This window comes from Equus quagga, chromosome 3 (genome assembly GCF_021613505.1).
Source record: "Equus quagga isolate Etosha38 chromosome 3, UCLA_HA_Equagga_1.0, whole genome shotgun sequence".
Classification (NCBI taxonomy): domain Eukaryota; kingdom Metazoa; phylum Chordata; class Mammalia; order Perissodactyla; family Equidae; genus Equus; species Equus quagga.
Window position 1 is genome coordinate 107,981,741 of NC_060269.1, and position 27,929 is coordinate 108,009,669.

The following is a 27,929-nucleotide window of genomic DNA, read 5'->3' on the forward strand; positions in this document are numbered from 1 at the left end:
GGTTGTGATGACAGTGAAATCCTCATATATTGCTGATGGAAATATAAAATGGTGCAGCCACTTTGAAAAACAGTTTGACAGTTCCTCCTTTAACATAGAGTTATCACATTGTCTACTTGTTTTTTTCTTCTCTCCATATAATTTTTTAATCATAATTTCCTCTGAAAACAAAAGGACCCCAAAGCCAATTATGTTTGTATTCGACCTTAATAGAGCAATACAAAATAATTACCATACAGCCATTTGAACTCGGTCTCAAACAAAAAGAAAAAGGAAAAAAAAAACTGTTTTACTCTCTATCATCCCTGAAATACAGTACAATAAATCAATAAATATAAACCAAGTGATATCCTGTGACTCCTAAAACCAAATAATGACATCAGTGCTGCAACAGCAGTATCTCAGGGATTGAGAGCATGAGCTTCTGAGTCAAGAAGATCTAGCTTTCAATGCAGGACTCTCTCAATCATTATTGTATGACCTTGTGAAAGTCATTTAATCCTCTCTGGGCCTCATTTTCTCCACTTTAAGTTGAGAATAGCAATAATTATATCATAGGATTGTGGTGAATATTAAATTAAAATGTACGTAAAATGCTCTGCACAGTGATGGCCACATAACTAGTGCCTAATAAATGTAGATATTCTTAATGATAAATCATTGTTGGGGTTGAAGAAACATTGAATGTATGTCAGAAGAGCAGCATTAATGCCATTGGTGCTAGTTGTGTGACCTTAGGCCAGTCATTACATCTCTCTAGATCTCAGCTAATTCATCTTCATCTCTAAGGTCCCTTCTGGTAATATTATATCATAGTAGATGTTTAATATGCATATGTAACACAGGCCTTACTTGTCTTCTGTGGTATAAAACTTAAAACTCTCTTGTTAAGTGAAGGTATGTTTTATGCCCAAGATAGGTCAATGATATTTTTCACTATAACTCATGTCAATTTCTAACTTTTGGTACTCAAGGAGGATTTAAGAGTAATCTACAATTACAAGTAAATAAAGAAAAATAAAATATGTTGGGCCCCAATTTTTTGTTTTGGTTAAAATTCTTGAGGCACAAGCACAGTGAGTTTTAGGAGATTCACACATTATTTAAAAAATCAAAGCAACCACATTTTAATAGTTTACCTACCGATCAGCTATCATAGCTGACAGCTGACACTCCAGATTTCACTGTGCTTTTTTTTTGTAAAAGGGAGGAAGCAAGAAGAAGTAAAAGATGGATTTAGGTAATTTATAAAATAAACACCGAACCTCTAAATACTTAAAAGCTAAATGGATTTAGATGGTCAAAATCAACCTAGAAGAATCATTGCTTTTGTCCATGGAAGGGCCATTTTTTGTTTTTTAAGAATCTCATGATGACTAAACAATTATCTTTTTCCAAATTTAATGCGTAAAGCATTTCAAGTGTATTTCATATCTATTTCATAGATAGCTCAGAAAATGCTCTGAACATAGAAACAACAGGGAACCAAAACAAGTCTTTAAAATTCAAATAGACTAAAGTTTAAAGTATTATTCACTCTAGAATTTCATAGAATAGTGATCCACATTAAAATGAACAGAAGTAATGCTGTGTATTAGTGATCAGAGCATTTCCCCTTCACCAATATTCTGTTTGCATTTGGTCTTATCAGATGTTTAGTCAAGAGCTGAAACATTTTTTCATAGCCAGCCCATTATAACACCAGGAAATCAGCCATTGAATAAACTGTGCTATTAGTTTTCCATCAGAGAGTCATGTTTGAATGACCATGCATTTCATAGATTTAAATACCGAAAGGCTAATTATCTCCAAGGTCCCATTAAAGGGACAGCATAGATTGCAATCAAAAACAATCCTAATATTGCTCAAAAATGATCTTTGGCTTTCAGTGCTGAAGAATACCTCAATTTCTCTACTTATTGCACACACTAAGAGTATACGATATATATATATATATCTCTCTCTCTCTCTCTCCCAAAGCAATTTCTTTCCTAAAACCTTAGAAAAATCAACCTGAACAGTTTCTTATGCATTTTATAAAGTAAAATTCAAATTAAAAGCTTATCTTCCTAACATCTGTTCAACGTTCAAATTATTATTTCCTTTTAAATGATTGTCTCACAAAATGCCCTGATTGTGAATAAACTGATAAGGTTTAGTTTCTGGACTGCTGATCTGAGAACCAGTAACTTGGTTCTTGAGGGCATCTCTCTTTATAAACGCTTTCTTCTTTAAAAATGCTGTGATATATTTACATAAAGAATAAAGTTTACAGTCACACAATTTCATATTTTTCCTTCCTTCCTGTATGCCTGTGAAGGGGAGGAATATGCCGCCCCAAAATGTGCCACTTTGGCATGTGGATTATTTTGAGCTGAAGGCAATCAAGATTCAGCCACTCAGGGAAAGCTTTTTACCTCTCCTTTAACTGCCTAAAAGAATTTAGATAGGGGGCCTGTACTAGAAAGAGCTATTACCAGAGATAAGTTTTTTATCTGAAAGACTTATCAATATGGCAGGGTAAACATCTGATTATCAAACATCTGCTCTTCTTATCGTCCTGTGAATTTCCCTGTTCTCCGTTGAAGCCCCGGGGCCGTATTCCATTCCTTAGCTCAGGATGGCACAGAAGCCTCAATTGCCTGATTGACTTTGAGTCTCATATCTTTGTGGGGTTCTCATACATACGTAATCAAATTTATTTTTGTTCTGTTAATCTGTCTCATGTCAATTTAACTATTAGACCAGCCAAAGAACATAGAAGGGAAGCAGGGAAGATTTTCTACCTCTAAATTGCCTTCCTGCCTTCCTTCCCTTCTTGTAAAAAGAACTATAAAGCTTGTTTCCGGGATTCTTTTTCTCACAGAAACCTTAAACACAGGGACGGATTTTAACATATTTAGAAACAAGTTGTAACATGTTACCTGCAGAAAAATTACATTTACATTGGGATTAACATATTTATAATGGGTAAGAAAGTAAGATAGTCACAGCGTGTGTTGAACATTTGGGTACAGAGGCATGATATTCCAAGTATCCTGGACCATTCATTTTCTTATATGACTTTGATTGAGTGTCATTTCTGAATGACTTGCTACTCAAATATTAGCTGGCCCAATATATTAATGAAATGTTTTTATACACACCTCTATGAAGAAATTAGAGTTTTATATATTACACCCAACTCACCTTTTAGTGATGATCAAAATTCTCATATGCCAAATTGCACCTCCTTGTTAGTCTGTGTTCCTTTTTGTACGACAGAGCGTTGGCACTGCCAAATTTCTTTTAAGCACATACCCTTTCACGTGTCTTTCCCTTCCCACCCTCCATGCCCTCTGAAATTCCTTTAGTTCAACAGGGTACATCATCATTTTTTATCAGATGCTCATACATGGTATTACCAAAAGAGACAATTCAACAACTTAACACATTTATAAAAACGCAGAAAGTACCTGGACATAGGCTCTGCAAGAGCGCTCTCTTTTCTGAAGCTGAATCCATTAAGACAGCAGATTAAACACAGAATAGAAAAAACAAGTTAGTGACAGGAGAAAACAAGAAAAATAAAAGAACACATCTACACAAACACCTTATTTTGTTGTGCACTACTTTCTAGAAGAGAATAAGCTAAGCAGCAGCAAAATGGAAGCAATGACTTGAAAAATAGTAACCAACACCCTTTCAGAACAACCCAGGTGAAAACTGGATGGTACAAAGCTGTTAACGATGGAAAGAAATCTTGGAATAAATTTAGTAGAAATTAGTAAAAATCAATATATTTCATTCTTTTGACATGAATCATTTCACATGAGGTTAGTTATTAATTCATGGGCCACAAATGAACACATATGAAGTTAAGTAAATTATGTCAAAAATCGGAACCCATTTTTCAGATAGTATGTTGTCTGTGGTTTACAGATTATATACATGGTTAATATGCACCACAAACCATTTGTTCACACATAAAAATTTCTGTTTGTTCAGAAAATAGAAATGCTCATTCGTCGTGACTATTTGATTCCAAGGGAGAAATACTAAGAGATAAGTAACTTTTAATTAAAAGAACGTGATCAAGCTCCTAGTTTAATCACTGTTTTTATTTCTTGAAGAATTTCTGTTGACAGTTTTGACCAAAAAATTTATACATTTTAGAAATGTCCGTGAGATAAGAAGCCATTTTTGTTTGTTTATTTGGTTGCATACAAAGTGATGTTTTTCTGGGCAAAAGATTAACAGCAACTTATATTCAGTTCCAAACATTTTTTCCTGTGATAAAATGAATAATTAATAAGTTTATTTGCCCTATTTAAATAAATGACCCCAAATTTTATAAAATAGATTGCCGTTTTCCTCCTCCACCCCATTTTTTTCCCTCAGTATCCTTGATTGTTGAAGGAGAAAATTACCCAGTTTTAAGAAGCAATTACTGTGATGCTTTTTGTGTGCCTAATATTCTCCCAACTTTATTTCATGCATTCTTCAATAAGCATAGAGCCGTTACTCCTCTAAAGAATTAAGTGAGGAATGAATGCAAGTAAATTGCCAGCGCTGTCATTTGGATCACTGACTCGCATCTTGGTTTTGCAGGACGCTAAAACTTCCAGAATTTCAATGTGGAGTGCAATTGATTTGTATCAAGTTGACTTTGCAAATCTGATGGGTTATAACTGCTTCAGGGAACAGTGGGAACCACAGGAAATGAGAGCAAGCCAGCAAGCATGTGAATAACCTTTGCCCTCCCATCTCCTTACCCCATCATGCAAATTAACATATGACAAACCACATTATATAAACAATTGAAAAGAGCCAAATAGGAAACAAAAGAGAGCATTAAAAAGCTTCACAAATGGAAATTTGCCCATTATGTAGTTATTTGATATTCAGAGTAGGCAAGCTGATTAGCTGTAGCCAGTTAGAATGTGACATTAATTGCCAGCTTTACCTGATATTGTCAGACATCAACACCATTTTTAAATAAAGATACAAAGTATTGCTATAACAAGTACTGTTATGGATATGTAACATTAATAGAAATTACTACCTCCAGTACATTATGATAACAATAGCTGGCAGCAATGTTCATTAATAGCATCGAGTCAGTCTGGCTAATAACACATTAAAATCACAGCATGCCCAGATTACGTAGGCAGCTCTATGGATTATATTCTCTCAGGAGCTTGGTTGTGATTCTATAAGTGGTATAAGTGTCAAAAATAACTCCTTTATGCTCAGCATGAAAAAAACTTTAATAATAATTTATATCTAATAGATAAAACAGAATCTATTTTCTGAGGATGAAATTTCAGGAAAACCTGTATTTGCCAGATAAAAAACATCTGGCTTTTCCATGTGGAATCATCATTATTTAAAAAATTTCTTCCATCTTGATAAGTGAGACCCTCAGTCTAATAAGACAGAAAAGAATCAACATATTAAAGACCACTCTGCAGGGTCATTTTTTCATTCTAAAGGAAAATGTTCATTTAGTGAGTTCCTTAGAGGACACTAGTGTCTCTTGATTTTTTAAGTAGTGAGACTATCATTGATACCCAAGGCCTTAAAATTCAGTTTTAATAACTCATCATTTCTACTACACAAATACCAAACAGGGAACACACGTTATCTGACGGTAGCAATTCTAATATCTTTTCACCATGGGGTTAATTCACCATGTGATATTTTGTTACATAAATAAACCATATTCCTTATCAGTATTTAAAATATATTTTATATATTTATGTAAACAAAATGCTTTATAGAATATAGGTTAAATACAATACACATATAAAATGCTTATATATGTGTATTAATGTTTATAAATATATGTTGTATAAGTATAAATAAAAATACACAAAATGCACCTCCCCTGAAGATTAAAAAATGAATTATTTTCATTATTTACAATTCAAATGTGCTGAAATACACTTAAACCTTTTAAGTTTTAATGATAGTGATGCAAAATCTGAGTAATTAAAAAATCAAAAGCAAACAAAAATGAAAACTTAATTACTTGCCCCATGAGTTTTTAAATGTAACATTGATTAGGTTAAATTATTTCATTTTTAAAATATCTATAATGGATTACTAATATCTTTTCTCATTGTTGCTAAATTTCTAAATTTCTAATTATTGATATCACATTTGTTTTATTGTTAATTAACTTAACATAAGGGTTTTAAAGAAAAAAAGAAACAAGTTGCAGTTATCCGTATTAACTGTCAAATTTAGCATGCAAAACAGAGTAACTACTATGAAAAATAGAACTGTAAATTCAAAATATACATGGAGAGATTATCGTTGATTGTTTTTTAGGTTGAAAGACAAACAGGGCCACTATTATAATGAAATAGTGAAGTGAACTGAATATAACTAGTGATTCTCTTGAGAATAATCTGATTCTATAGAAAGAGAGAAGTCAATCAGGGAAGTCTCACTGATTTTACTACAACTTTAAAGATACATATACCTGAGGGCCTTACCTTGTTCAAACTGCGTGCAGCACTATCTTTTCCACCTGGGGTCAAGTTCCGGAGTTGTACATCTAGGAGGCCTACCAGCTGATCCATGGCACGGACTGAGTAGGTGATATCTCCAGCATTCAAATGATTTCTTGTCTGTTCAGCCAGCTCTCTCGCGATGTTGGCAGCTGTCTCTCCAGATTTCAACTGCCATTTTGAAAACAAAATAAAAAAGAAAGAGATCTTAAATAAGTAATTTTACTGGTCTCTTTGGACAATTGTCTTTGCATGTAAGTTATAATCATTGAGGCAAGAAATAGTTATTAAACTCCATCTTCACTTGGAATACATTCCCCAAGTTTCCCAGTTAATTCATCTTTTTCTTCAGTATCTGACTCAAAATTCATGTCCTTAGGAAGCTCCTCCTGAGGGCACTTCTACAGATTTTTCTCACCTTAATTATCCATTTGGGTGGTTAAGTCTAAGGTTTGCCCTAAGATTTTCTCTATAAGTTTCTAAATTGGATGTTGATGAGTGCACACTGTGAACTCCCAACCGTGTTCCAAGTTCTCAGAGGCAAGTGTAAATTTTCCATGCTGCCTAATTTAGTACTTAGTTCACAATGAAGACTCATTAGCTGCAAAACTCTGCAAAAATCTTCATCCCAAATAAAACCTCTTCTTTTCAAGAGTGGTCTTCATCTTCTTACTAAGAGATTTTGCTCCCAACACATTGGGTAGCAAGCTATTCCTTAGTTTCCAGGCTTTTCCTTTTCTGAAACTACATGCTGATTTTAAGCATATTCTACAAGAATATATCAAATTGTCAACACTCCAAAGATGTTAAAAGAGATAAAAACTAATACTCCATAATCACTTGAACAAATTTAGTAGTTGTGGTAATAAAAAGATAGGAATATATATTAGTTTGTAAGACAGGCATAGGAAACTTAAAAAAACAAATAAATACCTATAAGTGTAATTTCCCAAGTTGTTATGTTCTTTTAATTAATTTTTTAATTAATTTGTTAATTAAATTTAATTTTTTAAATTTAAATTTTAATTTTTTAATTAAATTTAATTTTTTAATTAATTTTTAACTTGAACTAAATTAAATTTCAAGTTAATAAACCAAAATAAGATTATAACACATTTACACAATTTAGATACAAGCAAGCAATGGAAAAATGATGAATGTCTCTTCTTTTGCCTCTGTATATTCCCATTTCTCAGAGATTAAAGGTTTGATATGCATATTTCTAAACTGCCCTACTACTACTTAAATATATAACAATGTCATTATTTAGGAAATGTTTTTCTTTTCTTCTGTTTCCTTTTTTTAACACAGCCCAATATAAAATTTAGGATCACAAACAGAAAGGCCCTCTCTTTGTAAGGCTATCTCCTTAATGGGTATTCAGAAAACTACAAGGAGCGCGAATAAAACTTTCAAATAGGTCATTGCTTATCTACCCAGGGATACTTAATAAATGTTTGTAGCAAAACTGAATGTTAAAGAAACAAATGAATAAATTGGAGTGACTAGAACATCTAAATTATTAACAATCACATCCTCAAGCATATAGAAAACTCCTAATTCAAAAAGTAAAAGAAAAACTAGTAACATAAAGTGTTGTCAAGGATTTGTGGAAATGTGTATCACCATCGTACACTACTACTGGGAGTGAATATTTGTACAGCCCCCATGTCGAGCAAATTTCTAGTGTCTGGTAAACTTTGAAATGTGAAGACTGTATAACCCAGAGATTTCTAGTATCACTATCAACCATAAGAAATAATCCTATAGATATAAAAAAGAAATGTTCATTTTGTTTTTTTATAATAAAAAACAAAATGGGTTATGATTGTAGAAAATTGCTCATGTATATAAATACCATGGAATATTATACAACAGTTTAAGAGTATGAAGGAGAACAATATTGTTAACATCAATCTTCACGATGTACTGTTGAGTTAAAACAAATGCAAGTATAAAACATTATTTATATATATGCTAATATATTTTAGCATGCTATTTGTGAAACATAAATACACAACACTAGTAGCATATAAATATGCTTCTTATAAAAAATATTATATAAAATATTTCATGTGTTTATATATGTATATATATTTAAATACATAGATCAAAGTCTGAAAGATGAGAATCAAAAGAAAAATCTTTTTCTGTAATGTATATATTTTACAAGAAGAATATGTTAATGTATTACAAGAAGAGTATGTTAAAGTATTATTATATAGTTAATTGGTACTTTTTAGAAATCCTTAAAAAGGAAAACACCAGCACTAAGTTTAAAGAATTAGTAAAATATGGTCAGCCCTGCAGACTTAAGATACCTGTAAGACTAAATAGAATACAGTATAGGGCTCAAAGACAAGCATGCAACAAATTCAGTGGAGATCAAAGTAGTATTCACAGCCCACTAATGGATCACGGAAGTACTTTAAGTGGTCACAGAGTGACATAAATGTGATTATAATCCACACATTTTAATTTTTACATATAATTTAGGGCTACATACTACTAATCTAGTAAGTCAATTAACAATTTATAAAATTCAATATCCACTAATTAAATTAGTGAAATGCTAGTATTCACTAAGTGTTCAAATTCAGTATTCCATCAATAAGTCTGAACACCTCATACAATAGCTTGGTAACTTTGCGAAACTCTTACTGTGCACATGAATACCCAGATAGGTGGAATTCCTGTAATTTCCCAAAGGGATATGGTTTGATCAAGGCACCATTGATAGTGTCTTGAACTGGTTGTAATTTTCCACCTATGCTATACTTACAATAATGAATATATTTGTAGAATTACTATTGTTTTACTTCATTAATTATTGTGTTCTTGTGTAATTGTTTTATTTTTATTGTTGTTATTATTATTATATATTGTTTTCTTCTATTTCTTTATTACCATTAGTACTTTTCTATGATAAAATGTCAGGGCAGATGGACCTCTGGAATCTTTTGATTCACTTAAATGGGCCATGTTGAAAAAAGTTTGAGATTACTGAACTAGACAATACAATTTTTTTGATCAACATTATCTTCAGTAGTCAGGATGCAAGTACTGACTTTCATTACATTTACCATGGAACATTTTTAAAAGGAAAATTATTTATGAAACAGAAAAAATAGGAAATAATAGCACTGGTATTTTCATACTGTAATTCCATTTCTGTTTTTTTTCTGTGCAGTTGTACAAGTATAGTCTTCAATATTTATTATTATAATATTGGGGTAGAACATGATAAGGTGGAAAAGAAAGCCTATGTAATTCCCTTATATAAAAATGGAAACTTTTTTTATGTACAGTAAAGAAAAAGTTGAAAATGTAGGTGACTAATAACCCAAAACATAAATGTTCTCAACATAAAAGAAAATGACACTGCCTATGACAATAGCAGAAAATGCAGTTTTGTCAAACAATGAGTCAAATATGAAAATCACTAGTGGATTATCTTAAAAATAGTAGTCACATTTTAGCATTCAAGAAGTGTTTATTTATGAGGAATAAATCTATTAATCCCACAAAAGAACTCCAAAACTTAACACTCCCCAACAAGAAAGTTGTAGGGAAAAAAACAAAGTACAAATAAATCATAAAAATGTTTACAATAAAAATATGAAAAGTATGTTTTTAAAGTAAAATAAAAATTGATACAACTAATTATTCATTCTGATCCTCTCTTCCTCTTAAAATTGAAGAAATCATAGTAAAAATCTTCCATTCATTCAATAACCATTCGGACACTATTTCCTGAGGTAATAAAGAGGAATGTCATACAGCTCTGGCACTCAGGAAGCTCACATTCTATCAGTCAGGATTAGGGGAGGAGAAGGGTATGTAAAGGCAGATAATACTAATTCAAGAATGCAATTGTAATAACAGAAATGTATATGAAATATTATGGGACTATAGCAAAGGGGTAATAAACACCTGCAAACAGGGTGAGAAGCCAACAGAGGTAACAACTAAGTGAAGTTTTAAAAGATAAGTTGAGAGTGACCAGGTAAGATGGAATACTGGTGGGGAGAAAGCCAAGAGGATGCTACATAAAAACTAGAGTCTAGAATAACCATGGTTTGAGAAGACGGAGTACTGAAGTACAACAAAAAGAAAAAAAATACATTTTTTACCTTCAGAATTCAATATTGATATCTACATAGCATAAATTATGTATATATGTATTAAAAATATGTTATATCTAGTTTTTAAAAGATAGGATAACTATATCTATCTACCTATTTATCTAGCATTTCAACAAGTGTTTGATTAGTCTATACGTTCATTTGTTCTTCAAATTTGAATTTCTAAGCACTGTGCTAAAGTCTGGGGATACAATACTGAATAAAGTGGTTCCCAATGACAAGGGGCTTACATATTAGCAATGGAAAGCGTTGTTAAATTATCTGCACAATTACGTAATTTCAATTTTGTTGCATGCAATATGGAATCCCAGTTTAAGGGCCTTTGAACCTGGCGTATGAAGTTGGGGAGTAATTCGGAAATGCTTCTTTGAGGAAGAATGTTTAATCTAAGACGGAATGGAAAGGAAGGAATTAGGTTGGGATGAAGGTGGCACCTCCAGGCAGAGAGCATAGCTCTCCAGAGGAAGGGGTATGGCGTCTCTGGGACAGCGCACAAAGGGCATAGTCACTGGACTTCAGGCAGCTGGAGAGGTGAGTGAGGAGCAGATGAAGTGGTCCCCCTTTGGAAGTCATGATGAAGATTTTGGGAATTGTGCTAAAAGCAAGGGAAGGCCTAACGTGTCTAAAAAGGAGTGGGCTGATCAGGATAGTATTTGAAATAAACTCAGGATTCCAGGGCTCATGAGTGAATAAAAGGAGCCCTGCTGTGAGGCTAGAGCAACAGCTGCTGTAGACTGGGGTGGTAGCAGCGAAGAAAAGTGAAAAGTGGCCTGACTTGTGAGGAATTCAGATGTACACAGACAGGCCTACTGTATGATTGGGTGGACGTGAGAGGGGAAGGAAAGAGAGGCACCAATAGTCATCCTCAGGTTTCTTGTTTATACAACTCAGCACTGGTACCATTAACAGGATTCTTTGATAGCCACTGTGACCCCAACGTTAATGGCTCAGTTCAAAGGTTGCCTTTCCATACCAGGTCTTCAGTGACCATATTCTTTCCAGTGGCATCTGGAAGCTACTCTACTGTCTTTTCGATCACCAAATTTCTTTCTTTCATTGCAGTTCTCATGGACTAAAATTATCTTATTTCCATACAAAAATAAACACATCTCTTGAATCTGCCTCAAGTCTTCTGTGCAAAGAGAGAGGGTTGAAATAATATTATTCCACATATCCTAACTTACAGACCTCGTTAAAATGTCTATCTCTGACACTTCTTTTACTAAATTCTACCAAACTATTCCTCTGAAATAAGCACATGTACACTGAGAAATCATATGAGTTTTGTTAGGATTAGTAAATTAATGCCTGTATTGAAATGGTAGGCTTATATCTAGGACTTGAATAGGGGAGGGGAAAACCTGAGGCTTTAGTTAAGAGTAATAATTATGGCAGAGACGGATACTATTTACATTTCAAATTTTGACACAAGTAAAAACAATTTTCTTTGAAATAAGCTTTGACATCTTATGAGATTTATTACATGAAACATGAATCGGGTGCCAAAGCAATTTATGAAAGAGTTATTTATGGTGTTTAAGTATATAGCTACCATTTCTTTAAAAGATCTCCCAATTTTGCTACAGTCAAGTAGGTATATAAACAATAAAATACTTCTATCTTAGAATTGAAAGTGGGTTAAACAAGCCTGCAGTCTTGGAAACCCCATCAACCTCTGATAAAACTAAGACACAATTTACTTTCATTTCATATTAGATCTACAGTGATAAGAGAATGGAGAAATTAAAATCTAGGTGACAGGACTCAACCTAGTCTTCCAGGGCAAATAACTGACTTATTTTATAGTGTAAAATAGCAACAATATATCTAGATCGTCACATCTTTCTTTAGAAAATGCAGGAAGGACTTACTTATCTCAAAATCTGTCAATAGCTTGTGTACAAACAAAAGAAAAGACACTTCGGTTTGCTAGAAATAGAAAGATTATTTCCCGGTGACAAGTCAGGCATTTCTTTTCCATATAGTGGTTGGACCAAGTAATGAAGTAGGAAGCAGACCTCACTTTACATATAAATAAATATGGAAGCTGTTCAAAACTATTTTCACAGAATTTTAAATTGAAAAAGACTGGAGGGATCACAAAGTACAATAAACTCTTTAAAGGTATGCAAAATAGAAATTTTTTTTTGAAAATGTGAGTCTAAGAAAGAGATCAAGCTGAAGCCAGAGACTATGATTTTAGTAAGCAGATATTAAGAAAGATAAGAAAATAGGATATTTTGCTAAGTATGTTTGAGGAGGCAGAGCTCTGTATTACTTATTTTGTGGCTTTCAACAAAACTTGGAAATTTTTATTTTTATTTATTTATTTTTTGTGAGGAAGATTGGTCCTGAGCTAACATCTGTTGCCAATCTTCCTCTTTTCGCTTGAGGAAAATTGTCACTGAGCTAACATCTGTGCCAGTCTTCCTCTATTTTATGTGTGATGTGCTCACAGTGTGGCTTGATAAGCGGTGCTAGGTCTGCGCCAGGGATCTGAACCTGCAAACCCCGAGCTGCTGAATCAGAGCACACGAACTTAACTACTATTTCACTGGGCTGGCCCCTGGAAATATTTTTAAAACATTAATTTGAAGACAGATATATCTATTTATAGCCAGCCCTGGTGGTCTAGTGGTTAAGATTCAGCATTCTCACCGCCAAGCCCTGAGTTCGTTTCCCAGTTAGGGAACTACACCACCTGTCTGTCGGATGTCATACTGTGTCACCAGCAAAGTTGCGTGTTGCTGTGATGCTGAAAGCTCTGCCACCAGTTTTCAAATACCAGCAGGGTCACCCATCCTGGACAGGTTTCTGTGGAGCTTTCAGTCTCAGACAGACTAGAAGACTGGCCACCCACTTCTAAAAAAATTGGCCATGAAAACCCTATGAAGAGCAGTGGAACATTGTCTGATATGGTGCCTGAATGGGAGAGGATGGTGCAAAAACAGTGGGCAGGGTTCTGCTCTGCTGTCCACAGGCTCTCTAGGAGTGGGAGTCGACTCGATGGCACAAACAACAAAAAATATCTATCCATCTACCTTTCTATCCATCCATCTATTTATCTTGGTACCTACCTTTTCTTCCATCCATCCATCCATCCATCCATCCATCCATCTATCTATCCATCCATCCATCCATCCATCCACCTGCCAATCACTCTCTTTCTCTCTCCCTCCCCTCCTTCCCTTCTATTGTTGCTGGGGTAAAGGTCCCCTTGTGTGCACCTTTTGCTTTCCCCTTCCTGTACAAATTACGCTTCTATTAAATCTCATCATTATGAGAGTATTCTGGTTATTTTGTGACAAACTTTTTTGTGATATTCTGACTTTGAAGGCGCACATATTCTCTAGTGAAATGTCCATGTGCTATTATTGCACAGAATTTAATCTGTAATTTCACCAGTATACAAATGGCCTGAATTCATTTGTGAGTCAGAAATCCTCAAAATTGTTTGTCTGTTTTCTCCCTCCTGGCCTGACTACAGGGGAATAAACATAACTCACTTCTTAAAGAAAATGAAAATATAAAGTTTGCCTTTTCCAACTAAAGTAAACATCCTAATTCCTTTATTTGTGTATACTTGCTGTCTATAATGGTGCCTGACATACAGTGAGTGAATACTATTGATAATGAAATGAATGATCCTCCCCTTTGTATAGATGGGGAGACTGTGCTCCAGACATCTTCTTTCCTTTAAAACCTGCAGGAATTCCCCAGAGGCATTGTAAAGCCATAAAGGAGGTACCTCACACTCCAGGGTACATTCACCCACAAACTCCTGGGGAGGGGAAACTGAATACACTATTTAAGTGAAAGAATCACCTACTTTTTGGCATATGTATGTTGTTTTTTCACGTAAGCTTTCATTGGGGTTAAAAAGTGTTCCTTTACTTTAAAAGTCTGAAGTTCACAGAACTACAATGGGGGGCGGAGGGAAGGAATGAATCTTTAAAGATACCTATTTCACTTTAGTTTTTCAACATGGCATAAAATAATCCGTTAGAGAAAAAGGGGAAGGTGGGAGGAGAGGAGAGGGGGATTAGACAAGGGAAAGAAAGGCAGGGGAGAGGAAGAAAGGCAGAGAAGGAGATAGGAAAGAGAGGAGGAGTGGGAGGAAGAGAGCAAAAAGCTGAGAACTATGCTGGGTATTTTCCATTTGCTAGTTCAAGGTCCCTTTCCATCTATCTCCATCCTGCTCTCTGCCCCAGAAGGTGGACTTAAATGGCTGTCATTAAGAGAGCCCCTCTTCTCTGGCTTCCATTTGGGTTTGGCCAATGGGGAGGCTGGAGAGGTGAACGAGGAAGGATGGAGAGTGAGGTCAGGATATTTATCACCCTAGCTCTCTTTCCGATAAGTCTTCTCAGGCTAGGCTGTGTCTCTCATCTATAAGTCATCTTTCCTCTCCAGGACACCCTGGTTCTAATTTTTAGCCACTCCTTTGATCCAGCAACCACAGGTCTGGGGTTGGGAATAGCTCCAATCCCTGTTACTAGCTCTGGGTTCCTGCTTAATCCCTTGCAGTTCACCTTTGCTCCCCTAATACCACTCTAAATAAACCCTCTTCGAATGTCCCATCTAATTGCTGTTGGGATCTGGAACTGAGGGAAGAAACAAGCAAAGGTATAAATTCTGTAGAAGACATTTTGGGGAGGAGGGGGAGAAAATATGGACAAATAACTCTGCAAACACTCTACACAAATTTTCTCTTGGAGGTCTACAATGTAAATACTTAAAATGTTGGAGTGTTGTGGTAAAGAAACCTGTTCAACTACCATTTATATTCAATGAGTAGTATAAATATTTGGAGGTAAAAGGCACACACCAGGTAAAAGGGTGAACAGAAGTGAAGAGCGACTAGGTAAGTGGGTGTGTGAGATAAAGGCAATCATAATCCATCCATAGTTTAACCAGTGTTGTGGCTAAGCATGATATCTTGATAAAGGTAGACCTCGCCAAAACCTCAGCTCCAACACTGACCTTGGGTTAGCTGCATAAGCCGATTCAGAGTGCTCCAAAGCCTCCTGTTCTACTTTTGAAGATTTTACAAATTTATGAGTAATCAAGCTAAGGTATTATTACACATTCCAATTGCCTAAATTCTATAACCTTAACATAATTATAATACAATTTTACAGACTCTACAGGATTAAACGGAAATGCTCTGGAAGAATGAAACATATTTCTTCTAAAACAAAAACACCCCATCCATAAATCAAATGGGCAACAGCTGTCTGGTCTTTGCAAAGAATTATCTCTTTTGTTATAAGATTAGCAGGTCTGCAGAGGGAAGAAAAGAATTAAGCATCATTATCAGTTAAAGTCACCCAGTAATTTCTGCAATGAAATAGTCCAACTATATTCAGGAATTATGAAAATACGCAGCTTTCTAGGTGAATTATTACTGAATTAATATTAACCCCTGGGCTAAGTATGCAGGGAGTATTTCTTAAAAGTTGCTAATGTAAGGAGATATGCTACTGATCTCTTAATCTGATCACATCCAGCAAGAGTTATTTGCCCTGGGGTCTGAGCTACACTGTAATAAAATCAAAGGACATAAAAACTGCAGCAGGAACAGTGCTGAAATTGGAGAAGCATCATTATGAATAGCAACAAGTATGGGGATGCATATGTAAGAGGGTAACTAGAGTCAATATAACCACTGTTCTTCCATGATTTAGGGTAAATAGATAGTTACGGCTCATCTGCTAAATGATCTACTGGGTAGATATTTATGGATTATTATACAGTATATTATTGAGGATCAGCCTGGTTAAAAACAAATAGAGAAAAGAGCAAATGGCACAGACAGGCTTTTAGTAAGGCCATCATTTGTAATATTTCTCAGGAAAAATCTCTTTCAGAAATTCCTCAGCATAGCTAATGTGCCATAGAAGGACTCTTCATTTTAGGAGTGCATAAATCCACACAAATTGCTATAATAAGCATTCATCCCATAGCCCTTTTGGCATAAATGCACATCTGGTCTCTGTTTGTAATGAAATCAATTCAAAGCCCCACAGTGCATTAATAATAAAAATGTTCAACATATTGCAACCAAATAAGCCCTGCAAATTTGAGTCTGCAAGATTCTGTCACACATGTGTATACTTTTAACACTGATAAGTGATTACGTTACAGAACATTTATCAAATGCCTTAAAATTCCAGAGGTAGACTTTTTTCTGTAATTATTATTTCCATAGGAAAATCCATGTGTACGTATACCAGAAGCTTTTGCTTGCTGGATTTATAATACCTCTTGGACTTTCATATTTGTAGTTCACAATACCATAAAAATTTTATTAATAATAAAATTATTATAAGCAATATAGTCTGCCTTAGAGGAAGTTCATGGATTTGCCCTATAAGAACAACAAAATTCCAGAATTAGCTCATAGTATATCAGAGGTTGTCATTAAATCTTAAATTAAATTATACTGGGAGAATTTTTCCACACTAATTTTTAAAAAAATTTTGACTGTTTTGTTTGCAGCAGTTATAATCAACAACAGAGGATGTAGGTTTGACGAAGCATTTCTTGTCAGTCACATGATTTACCTTCTGTGTTATGTGGTTGACCCAAGGAGAAGAACAGTTGCTAAGATCTGGTCCTTGGGGATCCCAGATTCCATCAGGAGCCAGGCATAGATAAGTTGATACTCCTAAAATAATGAGAGAAATAGGTCTGCTTCAAATATTCAAACCATTGTTCTTACAATGACTTTATATCCATGGTATGTTTAAATATGAGCAAAGGTAAAAATGAGATCATTAAACTGAGTTAATGTTGATTAAAACGCCATGTACGATGCCTGGCAAGCAACTGGCTTCAGTGAAATATAATCCAAAAACCAAAAACATTCAATATTTTTAAAGTGCTTGCTGGCAACTATGCTAGGTACAGGGAATAATTTAATGAATCAGATGGATGTGGTACCTGCCTCCATGGGGCTTATTACTTGAGTTTTCAGAGGCAAGGTAGCACTTGAGTCTTAAAAGAATTTGTTTGCAAGTTTTTCAGGAAAGTGGGAAAAGACGTTCCAGGTGGAGGAACAATATGCTCTCTTTGGGAAACTTCAACTGTTTTGAACTGAGTTCTACTGGATAGCGGAGCTTTAGTTAACGGAGTTGGAAAGGTAGGCAACACCAGATCATAAATTCCCTTATCTATCATGTGTGGATGCTAGAAAATCAGTGAAGAACATTAAGCAGAGGAGAGTAATGAGCTGATTTAGGTCTAAGACAGCTGTTACAGTAGCATGGAGGATGAATTTGAAGGAGTGAAGGGGAGGTTGTGAGAAAGCTATTCCAATAATTCAAGTGAGAGACCATGTGGGCCTGAACAGGGGTGCAGCAGAGGGGGCAGAGAAAGGGTACACATAAGACTACAGGAGATGGACAGTCACCTGGGAGGGCTTCAGAAGGTTTCCTTTAAATTGCTTTCCCAATATTCACTGAACAATAACAACGTACTTCTGCAGTGTTTGGTAGTTCGCAAAGTGCTTTCAAATCAAGTCTTTTCACTAATATTCAGAACAAACATCTGAAGTAGGGGGGCTGTTATTATTTCTCTTTTAGAGCTGAAGAAACTGAGGCCCATAACTAACTAAGGGGACAGTACTAAGAGAGAAGGTTTCAAACTGTTTTCTGATTCCATTACCACAGAAAACTTTAGAACTAAACATTGCCCCCCTTCATACAGGGAAGGAAGATTTCAGAATATTTTTAAACACTTTGCTGACAAAAAACATTAAATGTGCACTTTTATAAAAACCAATATACTTTCTAGTCTTCACGCCACTTCAAATACCACGGAAGTCATAGTGATATATGCATTTCTTTTCTAAGACAAACCTGTCTAAAGTAACCAAATCAATTTCACCTGAAGACACGTCCTTAATGACACTATTGTGTCATCTATTGTTTAATTTGTTTTATTTCCATATTCTATGGAATGATGCAAATTTTATTCAGTGTATCAAGTATTAGATTTACGAAGATAAATCTATGTAACAAAGAAAAGCAGACTATTTCTGGCTTAAAAATTGCAGGGAATAATATGGTTACTATTTGGGGATATTATGAATTATATCAGTAAAAAAAAACTGGCAAAAAGGACAAACTTTCTCTTTTGTTAAATTTTAGGTAGTTTCAATGATCATTTTCAACATAGAATTCCTCATCCTAATTTTCTGCAATCAATATTTGGCAGTTGGTGACAAGCAAGAGAACCAGCCCCCGTTGATCCAGTGAGTTCTCTTGGCTGCTGCATGGAAGAGCTGCCTCTCTGTAGCAGCCGGGCCATCCAGAGCTGAACTGTAACTCAACCCAGAGACCTCACCTTTGGCTGAAAACTACTGATCTCACATGTATTCCCACCAAATTCTCACCTGTGACTTATTCAGACTGCATTTTCAAACTCTGAAACTACGTTGCTTTAAATGGGAATTTAGCGGAGTTCAGAATTTAACCAAAGTGAAGAAACAAAAATATGTAGTGATGAAAGAAAAGAAACACATGCTACAAAAGCAAGCCAAAGTAACACACCTCTAGCTTAGCTCTGTAGGACAGACTTACCTATAGTTCCTGCAGGGCACGGCTGCTTTGCCACCTGTCCTTGACGGGTCTTAAACCACATGATTTCTCGGGCTTCCACAGCCTCACAGCTCTCTTCCTGAGCTGGGATTTGGGACGATGCTGATGGAAGGTGTGTGGTAATGTCGTCAAGCACCTCGACAGCTGGAGATGGGGTGCTGGTACTCCGGTTTCTTCTTCCTGACACTGATGGGGTGGTACTCCTGCCCTGGCTCCAAGTTGTGGTCCTCAGGGTGGTACTGGTGGTGGTGCTTCCCATGCCAAGAGGTCCTGTGGTAGAGATTTCTGGAATAAAATTCAAAAGAAAACACCCACATTGCTGATTCTCAGTAGGACCTCACGATGTCCTAATACTTTAGAAACCACTTGTACTTAACTCAAAGAACCTTAAACATGGGGAAAATAAGCCAATACGAAAGTGTCAGAGTGCCACTTGAGTACCAAAAGAGCCATTTGACCAATGCCAAACATAGGCTTGTTTATGGTTCTTCATGATTCAAGTCACAGAAAAAAAATTACAGTACAATCAGCCCTTCAGGAAGCTTTTTAATGCCTCAGGCCTTTTTGACAACTAGAGGATTAAAATTTAGAGCCCTCTCCTTAGAATTTTCAAACTTGGCATAGAAAAGGAAAAGCCATATACAGCATTCTTTTCCCATTAAGTATCACATGAGTTTCTGAAGATGGCGCAAACTGGGGAAAGGTAAAACAAAACAAAAATAAAGAGAGAGAGAGATCAGAGATTAAAGTGCTCATGAGCTAAAAAGTAAAAAGCAGTTCTGAGTATAGTCTCCTTAACACAAATTAGAATAGCCTGGAAATCTACCCTGATGCTCTTAGAACTAACTCATCTTAACAAAACTTTCAAACTTGACATTTACAGGGGTAAAATATAAGTAGTTTTCAATTAGTTGTGCCCATAAATTATTTTCTAGCTAGATTTTTAAAAATCTAAAACCAGAACAAATGGCGATGGGAAATATATTCTAAGTTCCAAATAAAACTGGTTTGGTTCCTTGACCAGATATTAACAGGTTATTAAACCTATAATATTTCCAAGGGAATGTTCTAACAACACTATGGAAATAATCACTGGAGAGAATTAACTTTCTGGGAAAATATATTCATATTCCCATAATAGGAATGCAAGAGCACACCAGATCTCCACATATACTCTGCCTTCCTAACTGTAAGATTAGAAACTACTCTTGACCTCACTTACTCGCAATAAACTGTAGGGGATTGGCTGTAATCAGATTCAAAGTAGCTCAGGTTTAGGGAACTACAGGGAGTCCTGTGATGAGTCTCCAGCTGTTTGTCATTCATTGTCTGCTTTCTTTAATACGTGATCAACTTGACTCTGCTGCCCCGAAGAGATGCCAAACTCATCACAGTGTATTTGGTGTATATACAGGTTCCAAAAGCAGGATAGAGGTGGCCAGGGGAAGGGATTATGAACTTTCTGGACATTTAATCATTGAAGTTGTAGCATTTTCTAAAGTGATGCTATTTGCTATTTGTCTTCTTGCTTTTGTTCTTCTGTTTCTTCTCCCTCTTCTCAGCTTTCCTCCCCTTTCTCTGTGTTCCCTCTCTATGTGAATGGTAAGGTTTATGATTACATTTACTCAACGTTCATACAAGAAGGCAGAGTATCTTTTTTTCCCCTTCTTCTTCCATAGGCCCCAGATCCCCCAAACTGTCAAGTCTTGTCAATTTTGTCTCATTTCTTTATTTTTCTCCTCCCCAATCACCACTATCTATGTTCACCCCACCATCATCAATGGATGAATACAGCAGCCTTGTAACTGTTTCCCTAACGAAAGTAAGACCAGAACAAAATGGCAATACTGGTATTTTGATATCTATGTATATAATCTGATATGCAGTGAGAAGATTCACTGTCTCTGTCACACAAATCATATACAAGGAGCAATGACACACTATCGCAAGATTTTTGCTCGCTATGACTCTGGACTTGCCATTTTGAATAGATTTGTCTTTTAGAATTGATTTAATATATGTATCATTTGCTCTATTTAAATGATCTAGATTTCAGATTTGTAAAGACTATAGAATCACATCAAAATGTATTTAACAATAGCACCATGTAATGGAAATCAATGTTCTTTATTTTTCTCTAAAATCATCCTATTCAAACAATTCTATACCTTTTGCCAGAGGCATCTCATAGAGTATAAATTGGAATATATCTCTCCCAGATTAAAATCCTTAAACAGTTCTATCTGTCCTCCAAACAAAGGCCGGACTCCTTTTCTTCATACCTAAAGCCCTTCATGAGTTTATTTCTCCAGTTATTTATAATGCCTCTTCATCTTTTAACTCTACTCTTAAACCATACAAAATTACCAGTAATTTCCCAACCGCATCCTGTTCTTTCTGCCTCAGGGCTTTTACACATGCTGCAGTGTTCCTGCCCCCATTTCCACCTGGCTAATTCCTATTTATCCTTTGGGGCTTGGCTTGGATGCCATCTCTATCAAGGAGCCTTTTCAAATGTACCAAGATGGGGTTATATACTAACACGTGTTTTGTTCAAGATTATCTCCTCAGCTTTTAGCCTGTGTCCGATCAAGAGTAAATAAGCTCTCAGTCAAGACACATGAACATCACGGATAGGTCAGGAAGCAGGGGAGGGTTCATTTGTGAAATAGCACAAAAGAAGGGAAAGGATAACTAGAGGGAAATAGCAAACGGGGTAGCTAAGAGTCCCTACAGTTGGGAGGCTGCAAAGTCATTTTATAAATGCATCTTATCCTATCATTAAGAAAACCAGCAGACCATTCAAAGACAAAATAAGCAGGGAGAATATGAAGCCTCCTCTTCCCCTAAATGACCTCATCTCAGAACATTCAGATTTAAATTGAATATACTCTTGTGAAGCAATAACACTGATAAAAGAGATTTTTTTTAAAGTTTGATTTGTTATGAAATACATTGCAAGGACTTAGTTTAATACAGACATGCTAACATTAAGGATCAGGATAGAACTGATTTTCTTGGAAATTTGCCTCAGAGAGATGTCTACAAGCAGTGACATATTATTCCATTTGACTTTAAGCAGAATAAAAGTCAAATTTAAAAGCTCTCCTTAATCCCCCATCCCTGCACTTCCGTTTACTGCTATGTAAGACTCCCAAGGGCTCCGCTCAAGGCCAGCTTTTGGCAAAATAAGTACTAGTGATATACATGTTGTCACCAGTGCCCGAGACAGAACCTGTCTTATTACTAGGTACGGCGAAAAAAGACCTAGATTCACTGAAGAATCGTAGCAATACACTTTGATAGGCCAAGTTCCAGCCCATGTCAGGCGCTGAACAGTCTTACTGTATCTTTCAGTAAGCGAGAGGCAATATGACACTTTTCTAGTGTAGCTCGTTATTGAGTCTTACCTGATGATACAGCTAGTTAATAAAACCTGATGTTATTAAGTGTGGTTGTGGTTGTATATCAGAGAAAGGTTATGGTGTAACAGAAAATAAGTTTGAGTGACTATATACATGTAACCCTTTATCAAAATTGAGTAATTTACCTTATTACGATACCTTATAATTTTGCTATCAGTATTGTGCTCTTGTGCTTACGTAGATTAATATTTTCATAAAAGTAACTAAACAAAACTCCACATTAACATTTTCTCCTCATAATTAACCTTATTTCCAAAAGAAAATTTCAATTTTCCTGTCCCCTGAAATTTACTGCTCATGGCTTATTTCATTCTTATATTTTGATTTATTTATTTAATTCATTTTTCCTTCAGACTGCTTTGAAAAGAATGAATATTATTTTGACTGTTACTACAAGTTATAGTTTGTGCAGTATATCAATGGAAAACAATAAAAATAACCAACACTTGTATAGTGCTTTGCATTTTGCAATGTTTTTCTTTATCTCTATTATCTCCTTGAATTCTGACTAAAAGATGTGCCCAGTAATTGTAACTATGAATTCCTAATTTTACAAACAAGCAAACATATGGGAAAGATAACTAGAGGGAAATGGTAAGTGAATCAAACGGTAAGTGAATCATAATAATACATGTTGTAAGTAAATCAGTGTCCCCTGAGTCCACGTTCCATGTTTTTCATAATATGCTATCAAAAATGATATTCTGAATTATTTCAGGCATTCTACAGCTAGGAGTCTTCCACAGTGTTTTAAGAAGAGACTGAAGTAAATAAAATGATTCTAATAAAATATTACTATCCTTGATCACAAATCATATTTATTATTTTGGAGGAACATTGTTATGGACTTAACTGTCTTCCCCCAAAATTCAGGTTGAAGTCCTAACCCACACGTGATTGTATTTGGAGATAGGGCCTTTAAAGAGGTAATTAGAGTTCAGTGATGTCAGAGGGTGGGGTCCTAATCCAATAGAACTGGTATCCTTCAAAGAAAAGGAAGAGATACCAAGCACGGCCTCACAGAGTAAAGGCCACGTGAGAACCAGTGAGAATGCGGCCATCTGTAAGTCAAGGACAGAGACCTCAGGAGAAACCAACCCTGCCAGAGCCTTGATCTTGGACTTTTAGCCAGCAGAACTGTGAGGAAACGACTTTCTGTTCTTGAAGCCACCTAGTCTGTGGTATTTTGTTATGGCCTTAGACTAATATGGGCATCTTCTAAAAAACGTAATATTTAAGAGAGAATATAAAACTAGAGAATCAATGATAGGATAAACTTCACTTCACAATAGAAGAAATGTTTACCTTCTACTCATAAAGTACACAGATTTTATTCCTGATTCTCTTTCCTTTTTTCCTTTCCTCTCTGAAATATGTATCTCCCCTCATGGTTTTCCCTTTACAAACCTTTCTATTGTGCTAACTTCATTCTCACATATAATATTTTGACTAACTACAGAAGCCTTTCCTTCTCCCCACTCTCCAAATATTTATTTAAATCCATGGTTAATTATTGAAGAAACCTTCCCTAGGGCTTGATAGAGGAAATAAGAATAGTAAAACCGTAACAACACTGTAAATGGCTTTTGTCTACTTGTGCAGTGCTCAGTGTAGAAGAAAGAAATTCTGCCTGACCCCATCAGTTGGTGGTAGCAGATTTGATTACACCTAGATTTTAAAAAGAAACTTTAATATTACCAGTCATGAAATTATCCAATTCTTTTCAGAATCCATTTATGATACTTGGCTCTACGGCCTCTTGAGACATTGAAATTCCACATACTACCAGCCATGTAGGGGTATATTTATTTTTGTAATTTGATCCATTCATATTTTCTGATTCTCTAATAGGATATTATCCTTGTTGTAAACAGAGGAAACTATCTATTCTAATTAAACATGAACTTGTAATGGCCTTACCATGTAACATAAGAGGCTAAAATACAGGATTTTGTGGGCATCTTATTAAAATTATCTGCTACATTTTTAATCCCTACCAGGCCAGGAACTATGTTGTATGTTTTATACATGTGCTCTAGTGTGGTACTCCGAACAATCTTTGGGTAGGTATGTGTACTTTCATTTTGGGGATGAAAGAATTCAAATTAAGGGGCCGGCCCCCTGGCTGAGTGGTTAAGTTTGCCCACTCCGCTTTGGTGGCTCAGGGTTTCACTGGTTCGAATCCTAGGTGCGGACATGGCACCGCGCATCAAGTCATGCTGAGGCGTCACTCCACACGCCACAACTAGAAGGACCCACAACTAAAAATACACAACTATGTACCGTGGGGCTTTGGGGAGAAAAAGGGGGAAAAAAAAGTCAAATTAAGGAATTCTCCCAAGCTTACATAACTGACAAGTGACAGGACCAGGATTCTATCCAACAATATCAAAATCCCTCCCTTTCCCTTAGGTCTATGTTGTTAAAAATTCAGGCAAAACTTAACAGAAACACATATGCAAAAACTCAATGAATTTGGAAATTAATTTGTCTCAAACACTGCTCACATGTACTTTTATTGGTATTGCTATGGCCCAGACCTATTGGGTACTTACTGAGCACTTATTATGGATCACGCTTATTCTGAGCACTTCACAGTAACCAGCCCATTTAATTCTGATAACAAATCTGTGAGAAGGTTCTACTAATTATCCTCATTTTATAGATGGTGAAACTGAAGCACCAAGAGATTCAGTAATTTTTCAAAGGTTAAAAGTTCATCAGTAGAAGAACAGAGAAACAACCTAGGCACTGCTGCAGAGACCCCACTCTTAACCACATTAACTTGGAGGGAATATTGAGAACCTGAACTTGATCCACAGGAAAGCAGCTGCCCACTGCTATTGAAAGTGGAGGAAGTAATTCTTTTTGAGCTAATTTCTTTCTCTTTATGGCATTTTGAATCCTCCTGAGGTAAGGATTCAGGACCAGTTAAGAAAAAACCATAGAATCCAGAAAACTTAATACATTGTTCAGTATACAAGGAGGCAATAAACAACAGGAAACAATAATGTGAAATAAGAGTTGGCTTTTCTCAAGCATATATTAGATCCTAGGCAGTGTGCTAATGCTTTCCATGCATAATTGAGCTACAGAGAGGTTAAGTGAATTTCCTAACTTTACACAGTTCATAAGTGGTAAAGCCAGGATTATAATACAGATATTTTGACTCTGAAACTCATGTGTATCCATATTATCTGATAAAGGTTTGATGTCATTTCTTTTTTAAGTATCAAGTATGGCATATATTATTTGCCTATAAGAAAGCTCACCTCTAAGAATTACAAGATTAAATCTCTCCATCAGTATTTATTTATTTATTTTATTATTTTTTTTAAAGATTTTATTTTTTTCCTTTTTCTCCCCAAAGCCCCCCAGTACATAGTTGTGTAGTCTTCGTTGTGGGTCCTTCTAGCTGTGGCATGTGGGATGCTGCCTCAGCATGGTTTGATGAGCAGTGCCATGTCCGCGCCCAGGACTCGAACCAATGAAACACTGGGCCGCCTGCAGCAGAGCACACGAACCTAACCACTCGGCCACGGGGCCAGCCCCTCCATCCATATTTATTAACCAACTACCATATGACAGGTGTTGTACTGGGAGTAAAATGTTGAGTATAGTTATGTTCCTTGTCCTCATGAAGTCCTCTCTAGGAAGCTTTATAGAAAAATCTACTGAGGAAGGTAGGAAATAGAAAGAGGAGAAATACGCCAACTGTATGTATTCATTCAGTATACATCAATTGGTGTTTGTTTTATATTACACATGGTACTTGGCAGCAAGGATCCCAGGATGAAGCCAAGAAGACCACCCTCAAGAATATTTTAATGTACTATATTTTGTGGAAGCTACAACACTATCAATTATTCTTTCTGCCACTCAGAAAGAAAAAACAATTTCTGCCAATTAAACTTTGACCTGACTACAATTGTTAGGTATATTCTAACTTATGAAATGCTAAAAGGTGAAAAAATGAGAATCTTAGAGCTGATAAAATATTGTAATTACAGAAATGTCTCTTTAGCACAATGAGATAAACACTTTATCATTTAAAGAAATGTGAATTTGGACAAATTATAATACCTCTCTGTATCTTATTTTCACTAAAGTGAGATAATAATATACACACTAATTTGAGAAAGAAATGGCAATATGGGTTTAAAATATTTAGCATAGTAAATGACAGAGAATAATATATTAATAAACATTTAGTATCAGTAATAATATTGATATTTACTCCTTAATTCAGTCAAGAATTATTGATTGCTTACTATGTGCAAATTGCTATTCTAAATGCTGGGGATAGAGACGTAAATAACAAAAACAGCGAAAAATAAAAAACCCCTGCTCTCACAGAGCTTTCATTTTAGTAGGAGAGATAAATACCAAATAGAACAAAAAAATTAAAATACACAGTATATCAGACATTTTAAAAGTGCTTAAGGATAATAAGAAAATATAAAGCAGGGGTAAATAATAGGAAGTGTTGGGGGAAGGGAACTGCAATTTTCAAGAGGATGTCAGGCATGGCCCAGCTGTCATGGTGACAAGGAAGACCTAATGGAAGTGGTGGAGTGAAAGATGTAATAACTGGGGAGCTTTCCAGGTAGAGGGAACAGCATCTGCAAAGGCCTTAGACACAGGGAGGTGACAGTGTGCCTGGAGCAAAGTGTGTGAGGGAAAACCAGTGTGAAATGAGATCGGAGAGGTGGTGGGGGTCTGTAGCCCATAGTCCTTTACATGAGCACTTTGGCGTTTACCCTACCTAGGTGGGAAGTCATTCGAATGTTCTGAGCAGAGGAGTGACATGACCTGACTTAGGTTCACTTGGGTGGTTGTGTTTAAGAGTGACTGAATGGGAGAAGAGCGGAAGTAGGGAGAACAAGTATCTATTTGGCTCTACATGTGAGGTGGCGGTGGCGATGATGATGACTAGAAGACTAGGGGATCCATACACACACAAGAGTATGGGGGTGTGAGAGAGGAGGTGATAGCTTTTGAGTATGGACACTATGATCCTCACCGGCACATGGGAAGCCTTTAATAATTGTTGGTTGAATTGAACTAATGTTGCCTCTTCATTTTAACAAAAGAAGAGTTAGCCCTTCTTATGTAAATTCTTTTCCAGCTCCAACTCAGTTACTATCACTTATTTAAAATTGAAACAACCACATAAACATTGACTTCAAACAGCGTGAAAATATTCCTGAAGATTCCTGAGGTATAACCAAGTTACCTTAGTGTTCTCATTACTGTAAAATT

General features: G+C 35.7%; 1 protein-coding gene across 18 annotated transcripts in view; it reads right to left on the reverse strand.

Moving 5' to 3' along the window:
- The window catches only part of ADGRL3 (adhesion G protein-coupled receptor L3), a 794,963-nt gene that overhangs the window by 163,224 nt on the left and 603,810 nt on the right, over window positions 1-27,929 (reverse strand). For 11 of the 18 annotated variants that reach the window (XM_046656118.1, XM_046656107.1, XM_046656098.1 and 8 more), the window contains 4 exons: window positions 19,225-19,527; window positions 17,206-17,309; window positions 6,483-6,668; window positions 3,456-3,494 (listed from right to left, as the gene is read on the reverse strand). In XM_046656118.1, coding sequence (XP_046512074.1) covers window positions 3,456-3,494; window positions 6,483-6,668; window positions 17,206-17,309; window positions 19,225-19,527 — 632 coding nt within the window. The remainder of the gene's footprint in view (window positions 1-3,455; window positions 3,495-6,482; window positions 6,669-17,205; window positions 17,310-19,224; window positions 19,528-27,929) is intronic. The other 7 variants (XM_046656108.1, XM_046656115.1, XM_046656114.1 and 4 more) reach the window with 3 other exon arrangements.